The 15,278-nt window shown below is 41.6% G+C and overlaps 1 protein-coding gene across 1 annotated transcript; it reads right to left on the bottom strand.

The window, feature by feature from the left end:
* Positions 1-8,037: 8,037 nt before the first annotated feature.
* Positions 8,038-14,757, bottom strand: pdhb (pyruvate dehydrogenase E1 subunit beta). The gene is made up of 10 exons (XM_048255995.1): positions 14,623-14,757; positions 14,460-14,519; positions 13,855-13,962; positions 11,845-11,907; positions 11,698-11,733; positions 11,221-11,506; positions 10,913-11,023; positions 9,833-9,924; positions 8,603-8,744; positions 8,038-8,490 (listed from the first exon to the last, which is right to left on the bottom strand). Exons 1-10 carry the CDS (start codon positions 14,656-14,658, stop codon positions 8,345-8,347), a joined length of 1,080 nt encoding a protein of 359 aa, XP_048111952.1. The 5' UTR covers positions 14,659-14,757; the 3' UTR covers positions 8,038-8,344.
* Between the last annotated feature and the right edge of the window lie 521 nt (positions 14,758-15,278).

Below are 15,278 nucleotides of genomic sequence, written 5' to 3'. Positions count from 1 at the left end.
TGTTAACAAAACAACAACAAATAATTAATTATTATAATATAGGCTACCCTCTCTGTCAATAACATCAAAGTTTCTGAACATGAGCACCAAAAAGATGAACAATGTGTGGATGCACTTTGACCAGGAGAGCAAAACTCTAAAGGCTAAATGCAAGTGCTGCAAAAACCTGGTTTCAAATCATGGAGGATCCACATCCAACATGAGAAGGCACTTAACGAAATGAAGCGTTGCTTGAACATAGGACTGAATTTCTTTGCGATTTAGCAATACTGACTCAAGTGACTCAAGTGACTCAGAATAACCCGGATCCTTAAAAGGAATCGAGTTTGACAGGCCTAGTCGTCATCATCATCGGGACATCAGCCGGTTAGATGCAACGGACTATGTTAACATGACATTTTCTTTCAGTGCGTTTAGCGGAGTTTGTTTATCAACATAAGCCTTATATTTCACATATTTGTGTTATGTTGTAGGCCTAGGCCTAAGCTTAGGCTAGCGGACACAGTGTTCTCTTTTGCCTTTTCTAAAATAAAAAAACTATTTTGAAAATTACAAATTGTGTGGGTCTTAATTCTCTGATAGCTTATGAATCACAGACCAGGGCATGAGTCTGGGCCAGATCCGCACCAAATGCCATGGCAATATTAACTGTACTGGGCCAGTTCTGGCCCAGATCTGTCTCTGATCCGTAATTCCAACCTGTTCCGGTATTGGCCCGTTGGAAGAAATGACCCCGGGGCAGGTCCGTTTAGAGGATCTGCGCCAAATGCTAATAAAAATATATTTTGCTGTCTGGGTAGGCTACACCATTAGGCCATCTTGAGAATAAAAGACTTCACAGCTGCTAACGATTATCCTCCACAACCACGAGGATAGGTAGGCTAAACGGTCGTTCGTCGCCTTTTTGCTTCTTATTGTAAAACCAACTGTTAGGGCCTACACAAGTGGTCGGCATCCCAGTCAATATTTGAAGCTATTTGTAACTATGTGTAGCCTATGCAACCCGACTGTTGTAGGCTTGCCTACCACTCTCTGCAGTGCCTTGCCTACCATTCTTGCCTACCACTCTAGTTGTAAACAAACGGTCACATGACATTATGACGTAGGTGCAAAACCTTAATACCCCATAGCGGCAGTCGACGACCGTTCTATATTCTCCTGTAACGGCCGCGGCCGGCCGCAATTCTTAAAGAGACATCTGCTATAACCTTCATACATGAAATAATACAGCGTTAGTGGATACATAAACATTTTTATTTTGACACACTTAAATGGCTAGGTCGCTATTGACATTTCTCCGGTATTTTTGAGTTTAGCCTGTTAACTGACCGGCTGAGGACTTACGGTGCCTCTGGAGTTATGGCTTCTAACAAGCGTCGGCGTCTTTTCTCATTAGATGAGATAGTATTGATGTGCATCCACCATGTTTTGATGTAAGTGACGATGTAAGAAAATGACAAAATAAAAACATGAAAGTGTAATATATTTAACGTTAGCATCCTCCCGTTTGTCATGACTGACTTAGCTGCCTCTCTGGCATAAAAAAAATTGTATGGCTGTCACTGTGAAAGTCATTTTGAGTTTAGCTAGCACCAGCAAAATATTAGCATAATTCAGTGATGGGTCATGGCCTAATTAACAATAAAGTTTATGATAAACCCATGCCAGTGTCAGTGTTTATACCGGATCTGTGTTTGCATATTTAATACGTTTCATACCGCGTGTTTCAACACTGCATTTCGGTCGTTGCTTTTACCTTACCATTACCTTACGCATGCCAGTTATGTATCCACCAGCTGCCTGCCTGCAGCCTACTTCTAAAACTCCAAAGCTGCTTGCTGTCAGTTCAGTGTATCAACAACACTCAATAACAGTTTATGTGATGTGTTAATCAATTAAATTCCCAACAATTTCACAACAGCTAGTTCTGGAGTAGGCCATTCAACTAGCCTGCTTGCTTACGACGAGACTCAGCAGTTGGCACCCGCTTCCTTATTTGGGTTTTGGGTCGCCAGGGTTTAGCCTATGACAAACCAGTTGAAACTAAGTGATCGTGTAAGTGTAGGGTGTATTTCATACACAACCTGGCAACCTGAATGGAACAATGATTTTAAAATGAAGTTTGATGGCCATGCAAATTACGGGAGTTTTCCGGGAGAAATAACAAAATGGGAGGGTGCTGGGAGATGACCTTGAAATACGGGAGAAACCCGGGAAAAACGGGAGTGTTGACAGGTATGAGGTAGGTATACGTTTATCTATGGTTGACCGTTTTTGCGCTCAGAAAGTAGGCTACGCATGTTCTTTCATAGTGCAACACGACCTCTCCCCTACATACACAGCACATTATTTCATGAGGAAGCTTCTCCAACACACATATTGCACACTGCCATCTCCCCTGTCATCCCCCCAACACACACACCAAGACCCCTGGCAGTTGGGTTAGCCCCTTGAGCCGAGAGTTTTTCCTTGCCCCTGTTGCTCTTGGGTGCTCCTTGTTGGTGCCCCCCGCCCAATCCCAATCCTCCCCCACCTTTCTTATGCAGCTCTTGCCACTTAATCTACTAAACCCTTCTACTGCACTTTTTACCTCCCCCCCATAAATGCACAAATAGGCTGACACCAGACATAATTTCACTGCATTTCTTACTTCCAGTAACTATATGCATGTGACAATAAACTTCCTTGTATCCCTCACCATATCGCAACCTCTTGTCAACCATGGTTCGAATTACGGGGGGTATTGGGGGGGCCCGACCCCCCTAGATGAGACTTGGACCCCCCCAAAAGGGATGAAAATAATAGTTTGGGGGGTACTGACAAAATGTAATACAATTTAATGTTATCCAACATTGCATGTAATTAAATGTATTACCATCACATACCAACAATTCAGGATATAATCTAATGAAATACGATTTTCAAACCCTCACCCCTATTGGGCTGTACCATTTCTCTGGTACGTTCAGACTGTGTTGTTTGCTATGATATAATACTGACGAATTAAAACAACTGCACAATGTAGGCTGCAAAAGCCTCATACTTGGGTTAACAAACGGTGGCCAACTGGCCATACATTTGTCTAATATTTCACTGCCTTTGTAACATAGTGATAGCCAACCTTAGAAAAACATTGAGTAGCAAGATCGCTATGGTTTAACCGTAGGTCTCCCTTCCACTCAGCGGACACGACCATCGCTGCTGCTTAGCTTAAAAATCAGGCCTACAATCACACACCATAGGAGAAGTTCCATAGATATACTGACACGGGGAGAGGGGCGATTTATCATTTTGTGCAATTTCATTCTTAATGTCTTAACAAGAGGGAATTTGTACTAATATTCAGGGTATTTCGCATGTAAATTAGTGGTTCTCAACCTTTTTTACGTAAATGCCCATACACCCATAATTGCAGCGTTACCTGCAGTTTGTTTGAAACGCTACGTGAACAGATAATAATCAATTGGACGTGAAATGTCTTTCATCGTTGCCATTATTAGAGATCAGCCTTTCTTAAAAGCGTATTGCTGCACAAACACCTTGAAACAGTGTTTACCCAAATCCAACCCTTCCCATAACGTGTAAGGTAAATTGTGCTTGCTAGTATGATTAGTTTCTTTTAACTTGTCGGCCAGCCAGCCACGGTCATATGGCCTATATTTCGAAGGAAATTTGACTGTGAAGCACAAGTGTGAAATCCTGTGTGTAATGTTATGACCTAGGGTTAAGGCCACAACAAAAGAGGGAGTCGAGAGGTTGGACCTTTATCTAAAATATGGATTTATTAACCAAACTAACCAAATAACAAACAAACAGTGTGAGGCGGGTCAAAGTCAGTCATCAGTAATGCAAGGGTGTTGTGTGTTTGCAATGTGTCTGAGTGCAGTGTTGCATGTCCAAAACCCAAAGTAAGAATGGCCCCTCTCAAGGGGAGAGGAAGCGGTCCTCTTATCTGCACACCTGCACACAGGTACAGCTCATCAGCTTGTTAGGTCCTGAACACACCTGAAAACAAGTAGAAAGAAAACAGCCTAACGAGCAGAAGGCCTAACAGGCCGTCACACCCTCCCCCATAAAACAGAAACCATAGGTTTCTGAATTTTAAATCAATCGGGTCCAAAAAACATCCAATATGGAAAATTTACATTAAATTACAATATGCAATTATTAAAATGTATCTCGGCACTCCAGCTTACCCTGGGAAAAAGTAAAAGGGAGATGTCAAGAACAAGCAGACAATCAGTGGCATTCTAATGCTCTGCAAATTCAAACTCTTGGTCCGAATTGAATTATGTGCCCTTGCTCAACAAATCAAAAAACACACGGACAGTTCAAATGTAGAGCAAATCCAAGACAAAACTAACAAATTATAAAAAGAAAGTAGGCAGGCGTTTACCACTTTAGCTGGCATGAGGCAAAACTAACCCCAGAAGTTTTCCCACTAACTATGTTGCCCCAAAGCTAGCTAAACTTACCTATGGTCTTCATGAGGATTTGCGGCGGGTTGTTGTGCACCTTAAACCAGCGGGTTTGCAAAGCGACCTGCAATAGGCAACCCAACCCAATAGGCAACCAAAGATGATTTGACACGAACCGCATTGCCACAACACTACCCCCCCTGACGCAACCCAAAGGGGAAACGCCACTAAAGCCTAACAGGGAAAACAGAGCATTGCAAATTAAAGTGGCAAACAATGGTTTTTAAGCAACGGCACAAGACAAAACTACGAAGGCTAGGACCAACATAAGCCAAAAGGCCATTTACCTCCGACAAATTCAGCCAATAACCGAGCAAAACAAATCCAAATTATCCAACCAACCTCTCGCCCCCCTTCAAAGAAGTGCAACAGGCCGTCACAGTAAGCCTATATAAAATGTAGAGTGACGTCACCAGTTGAAATAGCGGTACCCCCCAAAGCTCACGGTATAATTCGAACACTGGCTACAAGGCTGTCTGTGCGTCACAAACACGACTGACCCCCTTACTCAACAGTTCGCGATATTATTATTTTATTACACGGCTCTTCATAGTGCTGCAGAATGCTCCATTCACTTGAATGGGCCTTGTCAACGTTCGGCGGTCTGCTAAGTAAGGGATAATGTATAGAACGCCGGTCATTACTGGGAAAATAAGTCCCGACAGGGCGAACCGGACCCCGACGCGCAGCGGAGGGACCGGCGTTCTATACATTATCCCGCTTATTATACGGCTACTTGCCAAAACGAAATAATAAACTCCCCAGGATATGACTTTAGCCTACATAACCTAGCCTATTTGTTACCGTTCATCGTGGCATTTGCTGAGAAACAAATAGGCCTAGTTCGCAACACACGCTGCTGAACTTGAATCAAACATTCTTTAGAACACAGCTGCTGATCAACCGTCTGCTTTCACGTTTGAATGAAGTTCCAGTCCTTGCGTAGTGATATGAAAGACATTAATCAGAAGCACAAAACCCGTTGCCATTGACAGCGGTGATTAAATGCTTTGCCGGTGATTTATGTAGATTTAACATAGGCCCGAACGTTGGGAAGGCCCATTCATGTGAATGGAACGTTCTGCAGCACTCTGAAGAGCCGTGTAATAATTCTGAATAACAGACCGTTGCTAAGTATAACAGACCGCTGTCAAGGAAAATGGGCTTTGTGCTTCTAAGTCAATTCTTTCATATCACTACGCAAGGATTGTAACTTCATTCAAAAGTGAAAGCAGACGGTTGATCAGCTATGTTCTAAAGAATGTTTGATTCAAGTTCAGCGTGTGTTGTTGCGAACTATTTGTTTATCAGCAAAAGCCATGATGAAACGGTAACAAATAGGCTATAGCCTAGGCTATGTAGGCTAAAGAGTCATATCGTGGGGAGTTTATTGTGTCGTTTTGGTAAGTAGCCGTGTAATAAGCTAGCCTGGGTGTTCCCATGCTGCCTTGCGCGCGATTTGATTCACGCTGCTAAGGCAGCCTGGAGACCATGGAGCAAATTTTCACCTGAGATAGGGAACCAATCACAGAACAGGTGGGAAAGCAAGACGATGATGAGCTATGCACAGACGCATTTGATAGACATCCGTGGCACCCAATAAACGGATCTGGGCATTTTTTCAAATAAGAAAATGAACGTTTGGTTCCCAGACCACGTCTCATTGAGAAGTGGTGGCGCTAACCAGGCTAGTAATAAGCGGGATAATGTATAGAACGCCGGTCATTGTCGGGAGATAGGTCCCTTCAGGGCGGAACAAGACCCCTCCGCTGCGCGTCGGGGTCCGGTTCGCCCTGTCGGGACCTTTCTCCCGACAATGACCGGCGTTCTATAGATTATCCCTTACTTATGTTAACACGCTCACCTTCCGTCGCAAATTGTGAACAACATTGTTGTACATGTCAGACGGGATAGGCATATTAGGCTACGGTTTATATTGCGTCGCTTTGCACATAATGTTGCATTGATTAAAAACTGTAACAATAATAGTTCATCGGGTGGCATAGCAGGCTATCTGTTCAAGTCATAGGTGACACCCAAAATGAATGACCTCCCCTGACAAGAGTTCGCGATAGTAGAAAATTGTCTACATGATGCACGGAAAGAACACAGCCTCCGAATTCGCACATAGAGCTCACAATATCATATCCAAAAAAGTTAAACTGATTGGGCAACCTCATCAGCTGTCTCGATTGTGTCACTATAATCCAATTTTTAGACCGTCCTCCAGACGTGTTCTTTTTTTTAAGCAACCGCCCCAGGCCCATGAGACAAGCGTGTAGCTACAACATAAATAAAGCGAAACTCATGGCTGACGCATCTTCTTGAGCGGTCTCTGATTGAGACACAAAGATCTCAAGAACACATATAGGTCTTTAAACATTTACCATCACACACATTCATTCATCGGACCTAATATTTGTAGTTGCCTTAAAAAAAGGAAAAGAAAAGGTGATAGACCCCCACCTCCTATTTTTTTTTTCACCGGATCTGCATCGATCTCAAATATGACATTTCTAAAATCAAATTGACGGGAATCCGTGGTACGACGGAGACCTTTAATCCTTGAGTCTGATTTACGCTACGTGAGGATATTAGACTAAATCTATTGATCATTTGAAAAATTAAGACCTCCGTGAAAAAAATCCAGACTTTGAGGTGAAATTCAATACTTTTTAAAGGTGCCATGTGTAATATCCGCCAAAAAATTAATTCATACTCCACATTCCATAAAAGATAGAGACAGTATACCTCCAGAAAGTGAGTTGGTCTACCCTAGAGTAACAACCGAGAAACGTGTATTGCAGTTTGGCTGGCGGTTATGTTGCCCGTGATACCGCCTCCCATGGCGGCTGGTATTATGACACCTGTCGGGCTGTGGCTAGTAATTTAGCATGCTAATTCTGGTTGATATCTCTGCAGCACTATACCTTGCCATTTTTTTAATGACATCACCCTTATTTCTTCTCATTCTTTTGATGCGTGTAGCTCATTTTTTGGATATTTTTACCTCAATTCTTACACATGGCACCTTTAAGGCCTTAATTTAGGAAAATTAAATGTAATACTTTTTAATACTTCTAAGACTCTGCGGGTACCCTGGGATTGTTACGGTGCATATGTTGTTCACGTGATGTGCACTTGATTTTTGTCCATGATAAAAGGACACGTCTTGTTGCCTACATTTAATGTTCCTATTGATTCCAATGCTGATGTGGTAGTGTTTTTTTTTTTTTTACCCAACCAGTCTCCTATTGCTTCTAACAGTGGGCCAAATCTGCTTAGGGACATTTTCTTATAATTCCAGAAGAAACCAAAACAGCACAGAAATGGGCTCGTTTTTTTATTTAAGCAATATAGCATGAGTGTGAGTGGCCTATAGCCCACCCAGGGGTGATTTTTTTTAAAATTGTGTGTGTGTGTGTGTGGGATCAAAATAAGGTCAGGGGGCATTTGCTCAAAAAAGGTTGAGAACCACTGCGCCAATACATCAATGCATGTCCAAATGGTTAAATATCATTCAGCTGTCAAGACAAACAGACCTTAGATAATGAAAGGATCTCATTTAATTTTGTTTATTATTGATTACAATGGAATTTACAGCATCATAGTACACAATTTACTTTTTTGACAACCATAATAAATATTCCCTCTTCCCAGAAATTGATTCCCAGATTCTTATCAGTTGATAAAGGAAAAACATACCCATAGAAAGACTGAATAATGTAACAGGCTGGAACTGTGGAGCACTAGACTAGGAGTCTCTCTGGGATGTTCACGGCTGCTACTCATGTATTCAAATGTAAGTTTGTAGACAAGGGATTAGGGTCCAGGTGAGCTACAGAGTGTGAATGACATCTGAGAAATTAAACATTTAATGTCTTCTTGACAGAAAAAATGATGTCCTTAATCTGAGGTACACTATTGTCTTCCAAAATTTTGGCATAGGGCATGGGGATATCAACCCCTGTTACTCTCACAGCTGGGGCATCCAAATAGTTGAAAGCTGGACCTGGAAGCCATGAGAAAAGCGATACAAATTACTATAATTCAGAGGGGTGTCATAACATTTTGTGCCAAGCATGTTTTTCCTCTCGAAAAACCAGGCAGCACAAAATACTCACCCTCCATGACTCTGGCACAAATCTCCGCACCAACACCAAATTGGGGCCAGCCACCCTCAACAGTCACAAGGTGATTTGTTTTCATCACACTGGCTTCAATGGTCTCCACATCCAGGGGTCTGATGGTACGCAGATTTATGACCTGGGGGCATGATTCATGACCGGTAAAGCACAGAAAACAAAGTCACTGAAATGAATCGCAGAGCTTTTTGAAAAATTGACATCTAGGGTGAATTTATTTTTACTTTTTAGAAAATTGGCTCATTTTCCATCTATCCCAGAGTTAGATAAGCAGATACACACCCTTCTCTTCTCTGTGCATGCAATAACCCATTCCGACACCCCCACTGTTAGCCTAGCTTAGCATCATTCACTGTAAGTGGGTTACACCAGTTAGTCTGTGGCTCCCAAAAGTGACAAAATAGACTTTTCCGCTGCAAGTTCCATTTAAATGAACAGGCCTTCCCAATGTTCGGGGGTCCAATCATTTTGTAGCCTATAATTAGATGCATTAATTGAAGCGAAGCAAACAAATTATGTATTGCTCTATCTTGGTCAGTCTTTCGTATCATTCGTAAGTAGTTCTTTCGCCATCATTGAAAGTGAAAGTAAGCAAGTAATATGCTACATTTCTATGCAACATCTTCAATTATTCTATTGTTTTCTCAGCAGATGCAGATGCAAACCAATAAAATTACGCAGGCAAAAACCAATAAAACTTTGACCATGTCAACATTGGGCGAACAGAACACAGATGCAAAGCGGAGTTGATATGGCAAACCAATTTAGCCTATTCTTGCAGTTGATAAGCAGCCATTTTCCACACGCCAAAGTGGCACAGTACCTGCCATAATTCAGCTGCCAACACAAAAATATACTCGCCATTGGCGCTTGGCGGGTGCTAATTTCAAGCCCTGGTTGTAAGTATCCTCTTATCCGACTGGAGTAGACCGCAAAAACTTGCCGTATTGCCTTTACAGTTTTTTCTGTGGCATTGTTTTAGTGTTGGTATTGAGATATTTAGGCATGGTATTGTATTGAAGTCATAATTTTGGTGTCATGTCAACATACAACAGTGCATTGAGCAAGTTCAGATTCCTTTTTCTAGCTGCATTTCTTTTCATACTCAACTTTGTTATACACAGCAAAAATATATATAGTTTCTGACATGTAACTTGGTGCAAATGTTCCTTATCTCATAATGTTACTAATTACATACAAAAGGCTCACCTCGCACTCAACACCCTCTTTTGCCAAGACTGCTGCAGCATCAAGACAATGGCCAACCATACGGGAATGTGACACAAGAGTGATGTGATTACCTGTGCAAAACAACATATGAACATATTACAAGGGGGCAAAGACTGTCACTAAAATCACACAGTTGCGCTAACCAGTACACCACCATGACTATGACTGCACATGGGTATTTTGAACTGCATTTCGGAGCAGTGTTCTGAAACATTTGCGCTCTGAAAGCTTGATACCGCTTCAAAACGTTAGTTTCGAGCATTACATCCCTCTAAATTGGGGGCTTTTTCTGTTCAGGTTATGATGTCAGATGTCAATGTCAGATCTGCTTTGTATAAGCAGAGTTCAGATTTTTTGCAGATGTTTTTTACAGCAGCGGCTTTGCAAGTGGATTTTATGTTTGAGGAGAGGATTTTCAGATCAGAAAAAGTAGTAAGTGTTGTCACATTAATACACTGCATTTTGAGTTTAACTAATTCTCCAAATTCTATGCAATTACATATTCAACCACAAATTGTAATGTCTGGTGCCTGTCAATGTTTTCTAACGCACATGTCCGAGTGGTAGCCTAGAAATCTAGCGGCAGCAAATTACATTTGCTGGCAGGGCTAGTCTAGCAACTCTCCGTTGGCTTGTGAGCTCCAGAAATCGAAACTCAATCAGGCCAATGAAATCGTGTATAGAGTAGTTAGGTGGGCTTAACATAATGATTGATGGCAGAGTTGCAACGGTTTGGCTTGAATTCCCTGCTACTTGAAAACAAATAAGATGGATGTTGCCGTTGGCGAACAGTGTGACACGAGTTAAGCTTTTATTAAGTTGGCAAACGTTTGAACTAGCCAACTAGCTCCGCTGGTGGGAAACGCATGGGACTCATAGCGCTGCCGCTGTCCTATTGAGTGCAGAGGGAATTTGAAAGACAACTGATTACCCCACCACTCGGACTGAGAACTGCGAACGGTGAGTGCCCAGACCCTACATTTTAATGTGGGTCTGGCTCGTCAGGCTATCCGAGTGGTGCATTACGTCTTATTTCTGGATTCTGTTTAGGGCACCTACCTTGTCTTTCAACTTTGGCCTTTCCAATAGGTACAGTGAAATCCTTGGACAGGGTATCTTCTGACATTTCAAAAGCCACACCGTACATGAGCTCATTCTCAAGGAACACCACTACAAGATAAAATAATGTCTATTAAACAGAGGCTATTTCCAATGCTGATTAAAAAAGAGCAAAAATACTATGGCTACTGCTTGTTTGTTACCACCATAGCTGCTTCTACCATTAAAAGGTTCAAGCACAGCTAGGGAGATTCACAGAACATGGGAGATTCACAGAAATGGTATCATCAGTTATACAAGCCTCCAACCTGGGTTATCATCTCGGATAGCTGCTTTGAGAAGGCCTTTGGCGTCTTCCGAGTTCCATGGGCTAACCACCTTCAACCCAGGGCAATGACCGTACCAGGCTGCAAAGCACTGGGAGTGCTGAGCTGCCACACCTGCTGAGGCACCGTTGGGGCCTCTGAACACAATTGGGACAGGCTGCAGTCCTGCAGACATGTAGTAGGTTTTGGCAGCAGAGTTGATTACTTGGTCGATGGCTTGCATGGAGAAATTGAAGGTCATGAACTCGCAGATGGGTCTGAGACCAGCCTGGATAAATAGTTAGATTTAAGTTGGTATTCACATAACCAAAACAATTCTCAGAAAAAAACTATCTTTATATTCTCCCAACTCTTTAAAGTGTCTTGTGTCTAAAACCCAAACAGAATGCTGAAAGTCATTATTGTTTTCATTATTGTTATTCAGTCCGCGCACTCCCACACAGAACAAAAAGGACTCACCATTGCGGCACCAACAGCAATACCGGCAAATCCCATCTGTGTAAATAGCATAGATATTGTACTTAGTTGTTACATATAATAAATGTTACAGTTACATCTAATAAATTCTTGATAATCACTAATATATCTAAAAGAGAGAAACCTTACCTCAGTAATAGGTGTGTCAATGATGCGTTTATCGCCATATTTCTTCCAAAGACCTCTACTTACCTAAAATAGCCCAACAAATGAAATAAAACAATACAATAAGTTCATTCATTATTCACTGTATAAAATACAAAACATTGAGCCTAAACTTAAGGGTACTTAAATGGGCCTTTTACACCTATGTAGATATTCCATCCAAAATCAGCTGTTTCCAGCTGTAATTGTAAGTCAGTTGCAACAATAACAATGTCTACACTATGGGTCTGTTCGAAAGGGAAAGCAGCGGCTTATCTATCTAACGAGTCACTTGCCTTAGCAGGCATCAAGGTACCAGCTACAAACTTTGTTTCAGATGGCCTAGCAAGATCATCCACAGCATCCACAGCTGCTCAGAATTTTGAATGTTTGAGGCAGCATGAAAATCTATGATCTATAAAGTTATATTTTTTATCAATTTTAATTGAGTGTGTTTTGAACAGTAGTGATTATAGAGGAACATTTTACATGGTATAATGGCAATATAAACACAGCTAACAATGGTATTACAACAGTCTACCTTAGTTGCAATATTGCAGTAGCCAATGATTAAATGTAATGGAATATTCAACTAAGGTTGTTGTTCACAGCACTAAGCTATTTATGGTTACTGATATACTCCGAGTCTCTGGCCCCCTCTTAGAGCCAGGCATAGTGAGCTGGCCCTCGGAAGAAAAAGTTTGGGGACCACTGGGTTAGACTGTTCAGTTTCCCCACGTGTGTTTAAGTTTCAAATGAATACTTTTTCTCCTTGGGACAGGCCCGTTTGAGTCTTGGAAAATACTTTTCCATTTGCATTGGGATTGAGATGATTAGAATTTAGCAGTCAATTTGAATGCAACAGTTTTGAACAAATTCGTGCAGCGTGCTAATGATGCTAACCGGATTTAATAGCAATTTAGCCAGTCGTCTTGCACGATTGTGAATGTTTGGATTACATGTGCATGCTGAGGAGGGATGCGCCTGAGAGAGAGAGAGAGAGAGAGAGAGAGAGAGAGAGAGAGAGAGAGAGAGAGAGAGAGAGAGAGAGAGAGAGAGAGAGAGAGAGAACGGGGCAAGGACTCATTTAGAGTCTGTGTTGAGGTAGGCCTACTTCTATCGTCTACGCTGGTAGAGTTGCACATACTAGCTACAATGCAAGATATATTTAGCCTATTTATTTATGGACAACGTAAGGCGGGAGGTGTGTGTTGCTTTTAATTATCGAATGTTCTATCGAACACATTTTTATTGATATCGATTACATGTCTATTGCGATACATATCGCTATCGTTTTATCGCCCAGCCCTACTTCAGCTAAATATGTTACATTGGTTAGAGAGGTATTTTTTTGTTTTCACTGTTTCCGTAATGTGTAGCTGGGTCATGGTTGGAAAAACGTTAAAGCAGCTGCAGGTCAACTAACGTTAGCTAAGTCTTCACTACATCTGGCAACCCAGAAGAGGCTCGCGTCTGGTAGTCTTGAGAACGTTCACCAGTGTTTTGATTTTGGCCTACAGAACGTTCAGTAACAATCCTACAAATCGCTTCTTTAAGATGTTGCAAGTAATTCTGGATAATGACACATTTGTTGATATTTAAACCAAACACAAAACCATTCCCCCACCCCTTTGGTGATTGGATGGAGCAGTTTTGCTATAGTTTGGGGGACAGGATTGCTCTACTTTGTTTCCAATTTATGGAGCCAGGGATGTGTACGAAGACCTTTTTTTCATTGTTAGTACCCTACGGTGTACTCACAGAATGGTGCGATAGCAGATTGTGAGGAGATATGAATTCACTGAATGTAACAAAGTGTTAGAGATTAGAAATCACTTAAAATAACTGGTGTTCCCTTTCAGCTGGGAGCCAAAAGTTTAATAAACAATTGGACATCACTAATTAAAATTCTTCCATTATAAGTACAGAGAATGAGAGGGGTGCAATAGGTGACATGATGAATTATAGCCTCTCAATTATGCAGAGTTCACTGACCTTGTAAGCACCATCATACTGTGCCACTTCTTCACCCAGCAAGAACACCTTTTCATCTCTCTCAAGCTCCTCATCCATGGCTTGATTGAGAGCATCTCGGACAGTTACCTAAGGAATATCACTTTACGTTAGCTGGAGTAAAGTATAATGACATAATGGTTAAGACATAAACTATGTCATTGGATTTTCTAATTAAATAGAGAGCTAGCCTGCACATCAGCACAGGACCAACCCAGGGAAGCTTAGCTTTATTTTCGGAAGCTGTTAAAACAAACAGTCTGATTCAAGTTGGCTTCAGTAATTATTTGGGAAAGACAACACGTCACAGTGTAAACAAAGACTGATTACTGACCCGCTTTAACCCTCTCTGGTGTAAATTAACAGGGAGCTCATACGTTAGCATACAAGTTAAGTAGCTTTGGGAGGGTAACGATAACTCATTTTCAGTTTCAAAATCAAGGAAAAACAGAAAGACAAGATGACAAAAGCGTGATCAGAACAAGTACGATTTTCATCCAAACATTAACTAAAGCAGTGACGTTAACGTCATTTGAAACAGCTTCATCAGCTGCTCTGCTGAAGGTTAGAGCATCGCATTGCCAAACCTGCAAAGAGGCCGGCGCCGTCCTGTGGATCTCTCTTCGTAAGACCAGCGACACAGCATTCTGAATCACATAAAAAATATAACAAAATATAACATTATATATAGGTCGGTTCTTTGTCAACGGACAGTTGTTTGTTGCTATAAAATATATTCTTAGTACTTACCTTCCCAGAGCGAAGAAAGCACCTCAGAGACGCCATGTTGACCCTGTCCTCTATTGGAAGGAGTGGCTGAGAGAATGTCTAATAAACGTAAACGGTCTCTGGAGTGGTTATGAGGTGATGACTCGCTTCCAATGAGAATGAGCGTTGCTGAATCAGGCAATGTCTTCTTCTTCTTTAAATTTGGCTGGCGGTTGGCATATCGACTTGGTGCAATACCGCCATCAAGTGTTTGGGGTGTGGAGCATCAATGCAGATTTAGCTTTATTGGCATGACCAGAGCCCGTCTACATGGCATGACTAAGTTTTACAATGTTGCCAGAGCAGTAATTACAGTGCCTAAAAAGTCTTCAGCCCCATGCTAAAGTTGACTAAAAAGAGGACTAAAACAAATCATCTTTTGGAAATGGATCTTAATGCCTTAATTCAAAAAATGAGGGGTTCTCAATGTTTTTGGTTCCAAGGACCCCTTTTTGGGGGAGAAAATATTCAGAGGAACCCCTCATAACCATAGCAATTAAGCATGTCATTTGAATTCTCTGAAGTTGTGGACAGGTCCACTATCCCATGTTTATTTGGCAGATGTGCAACTTCGTCTTTTGTCAGTTTTGGATTTTGTATCACTTGACAACATGGACTGACTTAAACATTTCTACACA

This window comes from Alosa alosa, chromosome 10, assembly GCF_017589495.1.
Source record: "Alosa alosa isolate M-15738 ecotype Scorff River chromosome 10, AALO_Geno_1.1, whole genome shotgun sequence".
Classification (NCBI taxonomy): domain Eukaryota; kingdom Metazoa; phylum Chordata; class Actinopteri; order Clupeiformes; family Clupeidae; genus Alosa; species Alosa alosa.
This window is presented reverse-complemented; position numbering and strand designations above follow the sequence as displayed.